Consider the following 17,563-nt stretch of genomic DNA (forward strand, 5'->3'; position numbering starts at 1 on the left):
TTATGGTTAAGTGGATATACTTTAGACACACAAAAACGTTTTTATCAAAATAAACATTACAGTGTAAAGTACATTAATGCGAAAATGTGTTGAATCTCTTAGGTAATATTTATGTTTAGTACCTAAACACTTGATGTACTGCAGCGATGCAGAGTACAGCAGATGCAAATGCTGTACCTATATGTCAAGACTGTAATGATACATTACACTTTGTTAATTTTTTTAATTATTTTTTTTATCTGTTTCCTTGAAGAGTCGGTTTTCCTGGTAAGCGACTCACTTTGGTGTAACCAGTAGAGGGAGCGTCATCTGCCAAATCTATTGCGTTGGCGGTTGGCACTCATACAGTTATTTAATCTCGTCAGCGAGAGACCTTTAGGTGTGTCACTCGTTGTTGTTTGTCAGCTGTGATAGAGACAAATACAAAGACGTTTTTTTAAAAACTTCTAATGTGCTATCGCATGTAAAAGAATGAATCTTCTGAGAACGCTGTCGTTTGATTGCTGAAAACACTAGTGAGTTTAATCTAGTGAGCGACACCAGCAAGTCCTGCTTTACACTTCAGGTACTGTACTGTTGTATTTATATCTTGACTACATTTCGGATGCATGGTTATTTAAGAAATGTTGACGTTATGAAAGACTTGCATATTTTGTGTTTAAAGGGTGTAGAGCTTTTCTAAAAAAAGATGTGCATGGCCTTGTAGAAGCTTATTATTTTCAGAAAGAAAGAAAGAAATTAGCGGCGGTTTAAATTGCATTTTTATAATGAATCTGAGGAACATTCGACAGCATTTTATAAAGTAAATAAAGTAAACTATGCAGTTTAATTTATGCCGAAGATATCCTGTTCCTTACAGAAATATTGGTGATAATGTAACACTCTATAAACACATTAGGACTACTTAAAACCTTGTGTTCAAAAGAGAAACATAAACTTGGGAATCTTATGAAAATAATTCAGAATTGAAATTCTTGCTTGTGTTCAGAAACAATGTAATAATATAATTGGCAATGGATCAAAACTATAGCCTATTGTGTTTAAAAAATATCAAGGGAATATGAACTGAATACTTTGCCAATTCAATCCCAGTTTAACTCATAGATTTGTTTTTAATGTTCTGTAAAAAGAGAATTGGCTTCTATTAAGTATGTGCAGATTTGTTATTCTGGTGCATCAGCCACATTTAAAATGTAACCAGATTCACATAACTGCCATGAAGGTGCAGTTGGTTGAATCGGACTTAGTCCCTTTCATTGCATTTTTACCAATTTACTTTCATAATGTTTAATACAAAACACGTTTCGTCAATAGGGGTTTTAAACAGCACCTTGAATTCTGGAGTGAAGAGGGACATGAGGTGTGAAGAGATACTCCATCTCATTAATCGGAATGCAACAGACCTGGCTAGGGTTCACACCAGTACTGCTGCTCATACTCTGTGGTTGTGGTAAGTTATTGGGTCGTGGTCTCTTCTCTAGAAAGGCTGCCTCTCTTGAGCCCGTATTCCTTGTGCAGTGTTGGATACAAAAGCACCTGCCAACCAATCTACTTTCAAAGAAGTCTTGTCCATTTTGACTGAAGCGGACTGTAACAAGGAAATAAAGCTTTGCTGTATTAGAGAATACATGCAGGAATGTTATTAGCATTAAAAAAAACAGCCCTGTGAGATGCAGCCCATTAATGCAAAAGTGAGTAAGTGCTACATACCACAGGTGCTTCTATTTTTTGTCATTACATCTTTTGTTTGATGGTGGCGGATTCTGTTTCTTTGACATGAAGTCGAGAGAGAACCCAGCAAATCGGTTTGAGTCATGATGGGCAAGAGAGAAGATCTGATTTACTCTGGAATAGTGACCTGATAGTTCGCACTCCATACTTAAATATGATTTGACTTTAACATTTGCAATGAAACCGCTCATTTACTTTGTTTATGTGTTACAGCTCTTGCAGAAATCTTTTTAAAGAAACCACGACATGTCGCTTTAAGCAACCAGTCCACCTTTGTGAATTTCCAGTATGAAATCAACGAAACAGCCACTGGCATGACAGTTTTACTGGTGGACCTTCTCACTAACGAAACAGTGGCCAGTAAACCTGTGCCGGTGAACCAGTCTGAAGGCACCATGGAGTTTGACTGTTCTTGCTTTCAGTACGCTGGGAAATTTCAATTCAGACTTCAGCCTGAGGAGGATAAGCTAAGCCAGACTGACACCCTGTGGTTGAGTGAGGTACTGATGGTACAGTGGCCTACATTTAACATTGATGTCAGAAGGACAAGCAATGTAACTGGGAACTCCTTTCAGATAGGGATTTCTAGTACTGAAGAATATTTTTGTCCCTTCAGTATTAATTCATCAGCTATCTACCTGGAGGTCACCTACCTGGAATACACTCAAATGGGGAGGTCCTATGATGATAAAATGAAGGCAGCTATCAGAAAGCAAATTTCGCTTTTGAAAACCCAGTGGGTAGAACTGGCGTGTGTGTTCCCTTTCAGAGAGGGACATTTTATCAAGGTTTCCCTGAGGTCCCGCCATGCTGATTTGGAGATCAAGTCTTCCGGACGACTCTTTCTCTCCCAGGTTTTTAGGTATAGGCTACATATTGAAAACCAGCACACATTCAGCTGTGAGGCTTCTGTTGTGGTATATCTGGTCACCCCTCCATGTGCTTCTACGGAAGGCAAGGTCATAATGTATCAAGACAGTTCCAGCGCCACTGGGAATAAAAACATCCTTGTGGCACAGGAATTTCTAACTAAAGGAAATAATAAAACTGAATTCAACTGCTCACTCTTTTACCCTGGGAGAAATAAGTACTGTTTTGAATTTGTTTTAAACTCCAGCCACTCTGCCAGTGGGGCGCAGAGCTGCATTGTTGTACAGCGGAACGTAGGTTTGTATTCCCTGTTAATATGTTTTATTATTTCTCAAGGGAGCGTATTTGACACAGTGAAGGTATTTTAATTCTATGTGCAGTTACTGCTAATCAATGTTCATTCACTAAACTAATGAGTTACCAGCCACTAAAATACATCAGTATGTTATTCGTTTGCATGTTGTTACTTTATAATTCATTTGAGGATGTTTTGTTAAGTAATTGGGCCCTAGTGTTTAATGCATTTCAGTGTAACACAGTTATTCCAGTAAATCAATTAGATCTCACATTTTTCTATATGAAAGATGGGCACATTCAGGTAAGCATGCATTTGATTTTTATATCTATTAGTGAACAAAAATTGCCAAATGCTTTTGTACTCATTTATGTGCTGCACTTCCAGGTCATTTAGGAACACAGTTGACATTGTGGGTTGAAACAAAATATGTTGGTTGCTTCTGGGAGATTAAAATTTCCAAAGCATATTTTTTTTTATATAAATATTTGTCAAGAAAATGTTTTTTGACATGTTTTCTATTTATTTTCCTTTACAAAAACTCAAACATCCATCAACCTGAAAAGTATGGCTTTTAAATATCGCAAGGAGCCATCATTTCATTTTCTTCACTAGTAGCATCTAAAATGCAGTAACATCAAATTTGCATTATAATATGTGCATGTCTGAAGATATTATTATTTTTTTATGTTTTTAACAAAAATTGAAATTAAACATCCTGTACGTTGGGCTTCAAGGGTCGAGTGCGGCCCACAGGCCTCAGGTTATGCACAGTGCCCTAAGTTTGTTACTAATTTTGTCAAGTGATCAGTTTGGTGTTACTTTCATCAAAAAACTATTGAATTTGCATAAATATCCCTTTGCCCTGTAGCGACCTGGAGCCAGTGGCTGCAGTGGAGCCCCTGCAGTGTGAGCTGTGGTGATGGAGTGAGGGAGCGGTACCGCGAGTGCCGGGGGTCCTCCTCACAGATATCACACTGTCCTGGAATTTACAAGGAAACCTCTCTGTGCTCGCTGGAGCAGTGCACAGGTACAGGCCACTGAGGATAAAAAACATCGACTTCTTGTGTTCTTTAAAAAAAAAAAATACATATTTTATTAGCATTAGTTTCATTCCAACTCTTCTCCTAATCATTTTATAGTTATGCTGTGATTTACCATGTATATTTACGAAAATTCACATTAGATTATACAAGCTTTAAGAGCCACTTAATATGGGTTTCTTGCTGTTTAGATTCACTTAATATAATTTACAGTTTTGGTCCTCTTGGTGACTATTTAAAATTTAAAGCACCACTGTGGTCTCAGTAGAACTCTTAGAATCATGTCTAACCTCTTAATACATCTTGTGCACCGGAATGTAACCAATAACCTCCCTCCTGCTACACTCTGCCCCTAGTGGATGTAAGAAATACCACATGTGGGGGGACAGGGTAACGGTTACACTCTGGTGTATCAGGTTTACTTAGGAGATTTAGACATGAATCTGAGAGCTTTATTGAGGCCACAGGGATGTTTATAAAAGTTATTAAAAATAGGATGCTGCCTGACCCCCAATTAGTTTCCTGCATGCAACATAAAATACAAGTGTAATCAGATAGATCCTGCTACCTGTAACAGAATGGCATTGTTTTAAAGCCTTGATTATTAAGGTAAAATTGCTTCCTTCTGCTCTGCAACACCACTTTCTTCTAGCTATAGTTTAAATAATGATAGTATGTGTATTGAACCGCATTTTGATAACAAACTAAACAACAGCCTTACCATAATACCCAATGGCAAAACTAGATATGTACATGGCAAAGGTACAGTAGCATATTAGGTTAGTAAGTTGATTTCTTTCTTTTTTAAACAACACAGCAATAAAGACAACACCTTTGGCACCACTTCACCCTCAAAAGACGCAAGCCAGCAACATTGTGACTGTGGCCGGGATTGCTGTATGTTTGTTTATCATTATCACCACCATCTTCATCACGGTATGGAGGAAACTATGCAGGGTGCAGAAGTGTAGCTCAGTGAGGCACAACTCTGTGCATTCCCCAAACTTCAGGAAGAACTCAGATGAGGTCAACATCTACCATGAGAGCCAGCAGAGAGAGAGCTTCTCTGAAAGCCTTGATGTGAACCCAGATTCGGCAGACGAGGGCATAAACATGACCTCAGGCTACAGAAGGAGCCAGCACTTTCCTCCAGAACAGACCATAGCTATCAGCGGTGACCCCCAAGCAAGCGTTCAGAAGGTCATGCCCCCTATTTTTGGGTACCGACTTGCCCATCAACAGCTGAAGGAGATGAAGAAGAAAGGTCTGAAAGAGGCAACGCAGATGTACCACGTATCCCAGAATCCCCTCAACGACACTGTTCTGGATGCCACCACAGTGGCACCCATGGACAAGGAGAGTCAAGAGGAGGCCAACCTGAACAGGTTCCGGATCAAATCTCCCTTTCTGGAACCTAAGGTGCCTCACTCCAGTCTCCATTCGGAAATGGTTAGCCCAAAAGTAGACTTCGCTCTTCCTGAGCGGAATCCAGGGCTCTTCTCTCACCCAGCGACCGCTCGGCACAGCAGCCATAAACACCAGGACGACTGGGTGGAAATGGTTGACCGAAGTTATCTCAGGAACCCTAATTTCAGGAGAACAGCCAGCTTTCATGAAACCAAACAGTCCAGGCCCTTCAGAGAAAGAAGCATGTCCACCTCTACACCCAGGCAGCTTTCTGGCTACAGCTCCAGGACTAGGGTAGTGGACCAGCCACTGGAAAGGGGAGAAGTTAGGCTTAAATCTCAACTAGAAGATGCCAGAGCTGATAGATGTTCACCTTGGAGAGGCAATGTGTCACCTACCGAGGCTTCTGCGTATTACCCACATGCAGGTCAGCCTGGTGCCGGTGTCAATAAACATGACCTGTTAAGTGGTCGCCAGGTTGAGGCCTGGACTGGAGGAGTGGACAAAGTAGAACCCAACAGAAACAGGAGAGGGCCCTCACCCAGTCACAGAAACATAATGGCCAGGAAGATGAAGGAAGCTAATTCTTCTGCGACATACAATCGCCATAGGAGTGCCACCCTAAGCCCCTCGCAATATAGGAGAGACAAGTGCCGGAGCCTCCCACTGGATCCCGAATACACCTTGTACGACAGTTCATCCTACTGTCTTAGTGAATCAGAGCGTCACATGATTGACTTCTCTGGGTACTTTGGATCCAATGGAGAAGAGGAAGAAGCTCAGCATTGAGAAGATGGTGATATGAATGTTTATGCCCTTCTTAGAAAATCACTGCAGTAAATACCATTTCCATCAACAGTTCTTTGTACAGACGGCGCTGCTTTATCAGGACGCCTCGGGAGAAATAAAAATATCCTGAATAAGCGGCTGTCCTGAGGCAGTTGAGACAACCTTAGTCATACATTTACACTTTTTTGTTTTTAAATGAAAAGAAAAAGAATGAAATCACTTCACATTATGATTACATGTTAAATACATAATCTCCATTCTCCATTCATCATTTGAAAATACTGTATCCTAATTAAACAAAGTGAGGTCCCAATTAAATGACATAAATAGCATTGGGAAGATCCGGCTCCCAGAGCTGTATCCCATTTAAGCAGAAATCCTGATTAGGAGGCACTGACTGTAACTACTGGATGGGTAACATAACCAAATATTACCCTGGATGGGTAACATAACCAAATTCAAAGGTAGTTTCAATAACATTTTGAAAACAAGAAGTTTGTATATGCATTGACTTTATTTTATTATTATTATTATTATTATTATTATTATTATTATTCATTTTATTTCAAAATAATAAACCTATTTTCAGGAACACAAATAAAGATATTTGAATGGTGGTGAGACAAAGATTTACATTAATATTCTTCAGTCCCTGTAATAATTGTTGATAGGTTTCATCAATAAAATAAGATTTTTATTCTGTGATCTACCTAAATGCATTCTAGGTTCCTGTAACAAAAATATAAAAGTATACGCAGAGATACAACACTATTTTCCCTCAGTACTCCTGTTAATTTCTAATGACACATGATACAATATCACTGTGTATGCACACACAACAGTGCTATTAACCAGCTGTTTCTGAACTACTGTACACTAGATGAAACGTTTGTCAAATTGATTTACCTCAGAATGTATGATTAAATAAATACACAATGTAGCTTAAGCCGAGGGGACACGACACTAGTCTACATGTTGGAAGAAAAATGTAGAAAGGGCTACTTTTTTTGTAGAAAGTGACATGCAAGCTACTAATTTCAGGCAGCTTTGTTGCAAGCAACTGATTTTGTAGAAGCAACATTACATCGTAGAATAAATCAGCCAATGAAAGTGATGTAAAAAGTCATGTGACTAGCTTCTTCACTGGTGAAACATACCCCCAAAGAAAGAGTGAATGTGAAGCCGGTGTGGGATTTGTCAGCGAGACTCTCCTTACCGATTTTTTTAGGGTGATTTGTTTTCCTTTTTTTTTTTTTTTTTTTTAATAGGTGGTATAGGCAAGTAAACAAGTGTAAATCGGTCCATTCCTGGCAGTTAATGCCATGAGGTCTAGTGGCACGGTATTACAGTCGACACACCTATTGTTATATTCCTTGAACAAAATGACTTACTATGATGAACCGTTTTTAACATAATGTTGTGTCTGGCATTATAGTCTATTAGAAATGATAAAATAAAAGCTGGTCTGGTACCGACACTGAAGCATTAGAACATTCATGTTAAACTGCAGCGGTATGTTAACTGTATATCTTACATTTTTGTTCCCAAGTGGTGTTTTCAGTGGTTATTTTTGTCTCAAATAAAAGCTTTCATTGATACAACTTAATAGTAATGAGTAAAGCAAGTCCTACTTTTTGTTTAAAACTGTTTGTTGAATAGTGTCCCCTGAAATTTGAAGCAACAATGTAGTAGCAACAGATTTAATTCTACATTTTCTAGCAACATGTAGACTAGCGTTCCCTTGGCTTTAGTCCAACAAACAGTACATTATCAAATATAGAGTATTCAGTAAATAAGGGTCATTCCACCTTAAGTAAGACAAAGTGTGTGTTGACATATTGACATCTGCTCTGTGAAATTCAAATAGATCTGAACCCAGTAAAACTTCTAGAACATTTCATATGCCTCCAGACAGTTCTGGGGCATTACAGGAAGGCAGCCTAGGCTTCTGGATTGATCTACAGTGTTCCATGTGGAAAACATTCTCCATGATTATCCTATTTAAAACTTTATTCTGACAATGTTCGAAGCAGTTTGTTTTGGGTTACTTTTTAAAGCAATCGTCACCATTTGCAAGGTTCAAGTTGCAAAATACTGTACAAAACAATGACAGTTGCTTGAAATGTGATTTAAAAAATTGCTTCTAAAGTTGCTGTAAAGTTGACCCGTGTTTCATGAAATTTATAGTATATAAACTTTTGCAGTTTGAAAAGTAGAATGGGTCTCCAAGGTGACCTGAGATTTAGCAGTAATGATGGGGTGGCATGCTGGAGTAGCCCTGGTGACTCAGGATGTCCTGTTCCCTGTGTGGGATACAGCCGTTCATTCTGCATTCTGCTAGATCGAGCCCCCGTCTCCACTCCCCAGGCTGTCCATGAAGTACGGAGGCCTGACCTTCATGGTTGTGAATTTCAGGGAGTGCCACCACCCCCGCCAGGTGAACCAGAGGACCCCGTTATCGTGTTTGGCTTTGTATTCACCTCTCTTGTAGTACTTCCCATTCAGGTTGGCTGCATGACACCTCAACAGCAAAAAAACAAAAACAAACGTGGTTTACAATTTAGCAATTAATCAAAGAACCTTAAAAAAAAAAAAAAAACATTTTCCATCTTCAGCAAATGCAGATTTAGTTGATAAACAATTTTTAAATATCCTCATGTGGTTTAAAACATCCACAGAACCCTGTGATGGAATGCATAAAGTCATATTATTCCAATTTGTGTGTACAGTAGATATTATTATTATTACTATTATTATTATTATTATTATTATTATTAGGCATCCCCATAAGGGGGAAGGGGGGAGGGGGGGGTTGTATGAGTTAAAGTTGTCAAATATGGCAACTTCACATTTTTAGTCTTGTGGAAACTCTGCAGACAAAATGTAACAGCATCCTCCACATTGACGTGACCCAAGATGGCTGCCACATTGAAGTCATGTAACTTTTTAGTTTTCGGATGATAGCCCTAACTCTTTGAGACCCTTCATACTCAGTACACAGGTGTAGTCTGTGATTCTCACGCCCAAGTTCGATCATAGGTGACGCAGGGCGAAATTCATTGTAAATAGTGTGTGTGGGAGTTTAAGGTTTGCAGGGATGGGGTTAAATCTGTCCCTGCCAACAACCACAGGTGTGGCCATTCCCCAATTAGCACTCAATTACCTAATTACGTTCCCAGACACACTGTTTACATTGATGGCTTTCGCGATGCCAATATGGTGTCGTTCAACAAATATTATACACTTTACAGCTACGTAGACTCAGTACAGCTTGAGTTATTTTCTTAATATTTGGTACACAGCTGTATTCGTCGATGTTCTTACTTAAAGAGTAAGTAACAGGGTTCCGAAAAATTTAGCGTTACACAACCCTACGTGCTGCTACAACTGTTTAAATAACACACCTGTAGTTTTTCTTTTCATTTTTAACATCCTGACAACTTTTACGTTTATAGCTTTAAAGTCTGTTTCAAAGCTTTATTTAAAATGTCCGCTCTAGTGCACTGGGGTTTGAGATCTGTCCTCTAAATCACCACAGGAAGAGTGATTTAAAAAACATAACACATGCTCTGGCTTTTCGGGATCAGTGCACTAGAGTGGACAATTTGAAAAGCCCTTTGAAACAGACTTTAAACTGATAAGTAGAAAACGTCTGGATGTTAAAGAAAAGAAAACTTGCTGGTACGCTATTTAAACAGCTGTATAATAATAATAAACCTCTTCTGCTGCATATCAGTGATACAGAGCACATGCTTTCACTAGGGTCTTTATACTGTTTGTGTGTGTTGGGAGAGCAGATGGTATTGTGTTTCTCTCCATAAAGTTCCATTACAGGTAGGGTTGCCTCCTGGCCCCATAATTCCGGAACACTTTGGGACGGGACATGGTTTTTAAGTTGCCCTTAAACTGAAAGCAATAAACACGTGAATTGAGCACTAAGCACTTGCTTAATTTACACTGCTTCTAAATTATCCGAATCAATGTGATAATACAAATCTTACAAAATAAAAAAAAGCATCTTGAATAAACATGTGTGTAGGTTTATTCAAGATATTTATTTTTATTTTGTACAAAATGATATTTCAGTTCTCAATATTTAAAATATGCTATTTATATCCAAATTAAATAACAACGCTGATCCAGTGTTCACGCTGTCTGGTGTCAGGAATAGTGAACAGCTGCTCAGTATTAATGATTTCAGTGGGAGGTGGTGATACACTATTAGAAACTATAAAAAAAAAAACTTTATATATATATATTTTAAAACTATTAATAAAATAAATAAATATTGATGATGTACTTATTTATTTATTTCATTTGTTAAACGCTATTATTGTATTGTCATGCTGCCTCAAGATAATTAATCACCAGAATTAATTTAGCAAATGGTTTAGGGCTCAATTCACATGTTGATTTCCTTCAGTTTAAAGGCAACTTAAAAAGCCTGTTCTGTCTCACAGTGTTCCGGAATTATGGGGCCAGGTGGCAACCCTAATTATAGGTGATGTCCAGAGAACATGAACCGCTACAGTGCCACATTCGTGTTTAACTTCAATCAATGACACAAGCTTTGCACACTTCTGGGAATAGTTCACTTAACAAACTTCAGCTGGCCAGGCGCCCTCGAGGTCCAGCTGAGATTTCTCCAGGGTTCAACATGTGAAAACGGGTAAATGACTGCGGGAAAGGTGCTCATTCTTGATTTTCAATAACATTTTCCATTTTCAACAACATTTGAGATTTTCACTTTAATTTCGTCATATAATGATGTTGTTATCTATTAGGTTTTTACCTGTTAAACCACCAGCCTCCTTTGTTCTCTTTAGCGCAGTTGCCCTGTGTGAATCTGTCGTGGTCTGAGTCAGGGGTGCTGAACTGCATGCTGTTGTGTGATGCAGACCACTGCTGTTCCACATTGCCTCCTCCCGACAGTGCGTCACCAGCAGTTCCGCTGTAGAGGCCAAACTGCAGCCTGTAGTTATCCTGAAATACATGAAAAATAACAAATGCAGCGAACCCTGAACTAACTGACAGCACCTGTGGCTGTGATTACTGGTGGCTTCTTATTCAAGGCACTCCTATAGTTCAGGTGACCACACAGAAAGGCTTTACTCTGTCACTATGAGCTAATTATCCTCTGGTGAGAAAAGGGATTTTTTCTCTGCCTCTAGTTCCATTTTTCTTCTTTGTTTTGCTGCTTTACCATGAAATGTGCAACGTGATGAAATAAGATCTGGAAGTACTGTTATGGATTTCTATATCGGATGCACAATGAACTTCACAAATATGCCACTAGGTGTCACTGCAGCTACTAATTTTGCTTTGTGTTTTCGGCAGATAAGATTAATATACAAATGAAAACTGTAGCCCATCATTTTTTTTTTTTTTACCTTTTTGGTCAGATTACACATCACATCCTGAATTCAAGTGAATACTTAAAACACTATCACACATTATTTTGTAAAATTTTACCCCACACCCCTTTCAATCCTTTATCTAACCTATTGTAAACAATAGTGCATATTAATGCAATATATTGTGGTAGGGGACTCAAAATACACATACATGATTTCCTGTTCCCTGTGTAAATCAGTAATTGCATTATCTTACACTTTAAGAATATTCTATATGGTATGTTTATTTAGGCTACATGCAATAGAAACAATCAGGCTGAAGTGTAGAAAACAACGCAAAATATTTGTATACATTTAACTTACAGGTTTAAGAGCAGCATATCAAAGTTGTAAATTGCAAACCTACGAGTTGCCCCCCATCCTGTTGCCATTAGGGGTTAATTCATGTAATATAATGTGCTACCTGGTGGTCATTGAAGGGATTTCACCATTCAATTATTTCTTTAAAATAATGAAGGGGTAGCTATGGCAACTTGTGTGGTTACATTTAAATGGTCACCACTGTATACCCTGTAAATGCATCCCTTTCTAAAATCAATATATAAAACAATAAACGATAATGACCAGGTCACCTCCCTAATAATGAATCATGTGTATAAAAATTATTCTTGATCTTTGGACATTCTGTAGAGAACATTTCACAGTGTTCACCAGACTATGTGGTACATTTACAAATTCAGTTACATTATTAACCAGACCTTTTCAGCAGCAATTCTGAAGTTTTCATAGAATGCGTGAGCCTCTGCCCCTTTCCAGTCCATAAGCTCTATCTTCATCAAACTGCTCTCTGGTGTATAAAAAGGCAAGTGAAGACCACAAGACTGCCTACAGTAACAATTAAGCTATACCAGTGAACAGCAGAGATATGCAGACCTGCAGAAACACAATGCCGCTACATGCATTTTATCTGATATATTTTCTTTCTTCATTAAACTATTAGAGATTGTTGTTCAAAGACAACACAAGTATAAAGCAGGAATAGTACCAGTATCAAAATGTATTTTTGTAGAAGATAAAGAAAACATTATTTAAATAACTGAAGAGTTAAAGCTTTGTGCATACCAGCATACTTCTTGTATAGTGCAAGGTTTTAAATAATATTTGTAAAAATAATACATAATGTAGCCTCATTGTAATCTGAACCAGTTTCTCAGTATTTATGATAATCTGTACTATACTAAAATATCTTGTCCAGCCCTTCTTTTGGTTTTGCTATTTCATCAACAATTGATAACAACTGTTTCTACAGGCATACAGAGATAACATATGAATTTGTTTGACCAGTTTTACTGGCATTATTTAGTTATTTCCTACAGTGATCTTACCACCCAAGAGAAGTGCATACATGTGTTCATTGCCCAGCCAATGCTCATCGTTCTTCGTTTTAAAATGGCCAAACCCATCTTTGTAATCACTCCACCCTCTAAAAAGGAGAACAATAATGCAGTTGGCTTTATGAATTGGTTGTACACCAATAGGTGACTGTCTGTCCATGTTTAAGAGGTGTATACCAGTAACTGCATCTATGAACTAATTCCTAATTCTATTTTTCTCCTCGGTTACAAAGCTGTAAATATGTTTAGTTTGAGTGAGGACATATAAAATATTTTAGAAGTTATTCAATTAAGCATTAATAACCTCCTCAGCAGACATAACTAACACAAGGACATCTACAGCTCCTTTACTTAACAGGCGATGTATTGTTTTATGAACAAAACATTCTGAAAATCAAATAAGGTAGTTTTCTGTTGAAGTGGTATTCATTTGGTAATTCCAAAAGGGACATCGGTCATAAGCTGTGCCAATATTATTTTTTTTTGCTGAAGAAAGCCTTGAACTAAAGTGACTGCAAATATATTCATCATGGTGTTGAGAAAGGCAAATGCTGTACCTGTTAAAATCCACCTTTCCATTTCTCCTCCGTTGCAGGACAGTCCACCCGCCCCCATCCTCCATGTCGCAGTACACAAGGAAAGGCTCAGCAGCAGTCTTGGGTTTGATCCGATAGTACCCACTTGGAGCCTTCTGTCTGTCATACAACATAGAGCAATCTGCATGGGACGAAACTCAGAGTCAAGCCAAACTTTACTGCTCTAACCTGTTACAGTGTAAGAACCTACCACTACTCCTTTCACTGTCAAGAAGCAATGAAGGCAGCAATCAAAAATGACAACTTGAATCAACACAGTATGTAGTACTCAGACCTAGCTCTCCAAGTACCCCCAGCAGCCATTCTTTCAACATGTAATTAGATACTTATTTCAAAGATAATCTCCATGAAATTATTCAAACAGAAGAAACAATGTTGATTCCTTGTTGTTAGATTGTTTCTAATTATTATTTTTAAATGTAAACATCTAAACTAGTCTCAAATATATATTTTAGAAAACATCTAATCAGATCAATTATTCAACGAAATGCAGAAAAAAAGTTAGGCAAGTATGAGGTAAAACTAGAATTAGACAAACATTTCACAGTACATTGAAAATGGGCAAAACATTTGCCAACTTGAAATGGTTTTTTATACTTCTACCTTCATTTTATAATTCATTTCTACCTTTGTTTTATAATCCACTTCTACCTTTGTGTTATAATTCACTTCTACCTTCGTGTTATAATTCACTTCTACCTTCGTTTTATAATTCACTTCTACCTTTGTGTTATAATTCACTTCTACTTTCGTGTTATAATTCACTTCTACCTTCGTGTTATAATTCACTTCTACCTTCGTGTTATAATTCACTTCTACCTTCATTTTATAATTCAGATCTACCTTTGTTTTATAATTCACTTCTACCTTTGTGTTATAATTCACTTCTACCTTCATTTTATAATTCAGATCTACCTTTGTTTTATAATTCACTTCTACCTTTGTGTTATAATTCACTTTTACCTTCATTTTATAATTTACTTCTACCTTCGTTTTATAATTTACTGTAAAATGTAAGGATGAAACTCAGGGCTACTGTATTTGGGAGCAGAGCATTAAGATTGCACTTTGACTCAGGACCATGCTTGCCAAAGCAGTGGGTGTTTGCTCTTTATGTACAAATACTGCACAGAAGCTCTAATACAGTAGCACATGGCAGGGATAGTGTACAATGGTACTACAGCAAATTACCAGTGTGTATTGGTTCGTTCCATTGTATCTGCAGTTGTGCTACCATTGCCCTTATATTGTTATAGCAGCATATAGTATGGCGCCACTTCATTGCCACCGCTGGTCAGTCAGCTTTAATACCCACCATGGTCATAGACAATGAGGTTCCCACTGGTGGTTGGCAGAAGCGTTATGTGTTCATTTGTTTGCTTGGTTGAATTTTGTGAAAGCACCCGACTGTACATCCAGCTGTTTTCTGTGAGTTCCTTCATCTGCCACTCTCCGATCAGTAACTGATTCTGTAGACCTTTAATCGTGTGCTGGAGTTCGGAGATGTCTAACAAGCACGATTCGCTTTCCTGTGGGCAGAACACTGATGTATTTAGCCAAACATGTTCTTCCTTTATATTAGTTTCTTATTAAAGAAGTATAGATACCCAAAATATCAACTGCTGTTTTGCTTTCAAGATTTCCAGTGTGGAAGAAAACATATTTCCTTTTAAAGGTGAAGTCCCTACAGCTTTACTATTGATTTTCCTTGCCTTTTTAGGTGCATTGGATGTACGAGGTGATAACAGTCTTCTGAGTGAATACTAGCTATCTACAAGTTCACTTGATGTGCCCTACTGTTATAGCTCTTAAAAGTCAAGTGGTTTGGTCTCTGAGTCCTTTCCTAGTTAAAACACTGCTGGGCACATGCTATGCTGTCCTGCTCCATGACATCCTCTGAAAGAAACACTGAGTCCAGCACACAGAACTAATGGACTCTAGTACCAGCAGATCAGCATGGAGGAGGATACTCTGCAGTGATGTATCTTCAGAGGTTAAGGAATAAAGCTGAACTAAACCAGAGGCTGTTGAGGTTAGTGAGAATTGTACTTAATCTAACTGAGGGAACGAAACTGATTGAAATAAAAGTAGAAGCTGGAGTGATTAAAGGCCCTGTTATACAATAATGGATATAAAACAAAGCTGCATATAGTATACCTTTATTCAGTATAGTATATTATACACAGGAGTTAGTAAAAGACAATTGTCTAATAAACCTAGCACATGGTGCTGTACATACTGAAGGTCTGGGTGCAGCAGTAGCTTGGCTCACAATAAGCAGAAACAACATCAGCGTCATGTCTTCTCCTTTAGATTGCAAAAAGATGTATTTTAACAGCATTCATTTAACATCTCAGTGCATTCCAGCTATCTACACAGCTCCAAACACGTTCAAGCAGTTCAAAGAGACAGTTTAGCACAAACAAAATCTGTAGTATTTTCTCAATGGGGTCCAAAGACCCCACAGAAAAAGGTTGGTTCAAACAATTGGGTGGAATCCAGGCTCAGGCCACATAATCTTTGTAAGTTTACATCAGAGACTTACTTTTTCTCCTGCAATATAAAGACCGTCATAACCCTGTTAAATTGTGTATCTGTCATTTCAATGCATAATAGACAATCGGTATGAAGATGAATGAACATTATCTTTACAATGCAGTTTAAGACCAGTACAGATGATATCAGGACCAACATCTGGAGCTTCTACATTAATAAAAAAATACACATACACTTACCTTTACATGAAAGGCATGGGCGGATGGGTTCTAAACTACAGCATGGAATATTCCCTTGGAAGCCTATGAGTGGTAAATAAATGCTTATTTATTTCACTTCTTATATGTCATGCTCCTCGTTCCACATGGATCACATTAGAACTGTAGATGATATTACATCACTGCAAATACCAGGTTAGTCTTGGTCTCACCAGCCAAAAAATACATTTACAAAAATCAACGGGTTATATTTTCAAAGCATGTAACTTTAAAAACATATTTTTTTTAAAGGAGAACAACTGTAACAAAAAAAAATAATAATAATCAAGGTCTCTTTGAAATTATTTGTATTTATATTATTTTTTTTAATTAGTTTTTTTTTCTTTTTCTAAATTATTTTACCCCTTTTTTTCCCAAGCCGACTGCCTATACCCAGCCCCTGAAGGACAAAGGCCAGACCTGTAGGTTTCTGCTGGAGTTCACTGGGCTCCTGGACATTTTCAAACAAGAAAATATACACCTGTGCATTACGCTGAAGGGATTAAGAAATTATTTTGATGCTGGTGAATGTCTGAAATGTCTTTGCCTCAGACAGCTTGGATTTAGGTTGCAGTGTATGTTAATGTTCCTTTATTGTAATAATATGCCAAAGGCTAGAATTGTTTTTACTGTATGCTTTATCACTATTTTCAAAATATTGCTGCAAAATGTGATAATAAAGAAACTTTGTTTTGGCAATAGTTTATCCAAAGCCTGTCTTGCTGAGAGAGACAGGATGAAATGGCACAGTTTGAGAAGTGAAGATCGCCAGATTTACAGACAAATGAAATTCAATCACTATCTGCAGCTGGAGGCTGCTCAGAAGGTACCACAAGCCTGGATAAAGGAATCCGTATCTTAATGTAATTAATCTTAGTTAGTCTAATCAACATCACTATCTACAAGGTGTCCAGTAGGATTGCAGCATCTTATCCTGAGATAATACATTTGAAGTTAGTCCTTTTGCATTTTGTCACAAGCTCTATGAATGGCAGTGGTACTCAACTCTAACCCTCGAGATGTATTCCAGTCCTGGTTTTTATTCTAACCAGGTCCTTTATCCAGGCTGGTAGTAGCTTCAGACCAGCCTCTAAACTACAGATGGTGATATATCTGTGGCACATTGGCCTGGAGCTTCTTTCAAACAGATCATTTTAGTTTATAACTTGCTAAATCCCACCATTCTGTAAACAGTCTTGTTCTATCAAAATCTACTCTAATTTTCATATCTGTAGGGGTATTATTAGTTTTCTTTGGTGGCAGCTTTTCAATGCAAACAACATTTTTATAACCTCTTTGAATGATCCTATTACTGGCTGTACAATTCTTAT

At 37.8% G+C, this 17,563-nt stretch overlaps 2 protein-coding genes across 4 annotated transcripts in view; one reads left to right on the plus strand and one right to left on the minus strand.

Moving 5' to 3' along the window:
• Positions 1–194: 194 nt before the first annotated feature.
• Positions 195–6,386, plus strand: LOC121321347 (thrombospondin type-1 domain-containing protein 1). Its single transcript, XM_041260245.1, is given in 6 exon segments — positions 195–565; positions 1,315–1,450; positions 1,945–2,898; positions 3,768–3,926; positions 4,757–6,119; positions 6,121–6,386. Coding segments are annotated over 5 exon segments (2,565 nt in total). The 5' UTR covers positions 195–565; positions 1,315–1,392; the 3' UTR covers positions 6,152–6,386.
• Positions 6,387–6,445: 59 nt separating this feature from the next.
• Positions 6,446–17,563, minus strand: part of fgl1b (fibrinogen like 1B) — a 59,042-nt gene continuing 47,924 nt past the window's right edge. The window contains exons 1-8 of one of the 3 annotated variants that reach the window (XM_041260258.1): positions 16,215–16,409; positions 15,719–15,786; positions 14,795–15,008; positions 13,441–13,600; positions 12,875–12,972; positions 12,248–12,336; positions 10,928–11,118; positions 6,446–8,656 (exon numbers count right to left, since the gene is read on the minus strand). In XM_041260258.1, the coding sequence (XP_041116192.1) occupies positions 8,473–8,656; positions 10,928–11,118; positions 12,248–12,336; positions 12,875–12,972; positions 13,441–13,600; positions 14,795–15,008; positions 15,719–15,778 (996 nt within the window). In that variant the 5' untranslated portion in view covers positions 15,779–15,786; positions 16,215–16,409 and the 3' untranslated portion in view covers positions 6,446–8,472. Of the gene's footprint in view, positions 8,657–10,927; positions 11,119–12,247; positions 12,337–12,874; positions 12,973–13,440; positions 13,601–14,794; positions 15,009–15,718; positions 15,787–16,214; positions 16,410–17,563 lie in introns of those variants that run through there. The other 2 variants (XM_041260261.1, XM_041260259.1) reach the window with 2 other exon arrangements.

This window comes from Polyodon spathula, chromosome 9 (genome assembly GCF_017654505.1).
Source record: "Polyodon spathula isolate WHYD16114869_AA chromosome 9, ASM1765450v1, whole genome shotgun sequence".
Taxonomy (NCBI): domain Eukaryota; kingdom Metazoa; phylum Chordata; class Actinopteri; order Acipenseriformes; family Polyodontidae; genus Polyodon; species Polyodon spathula.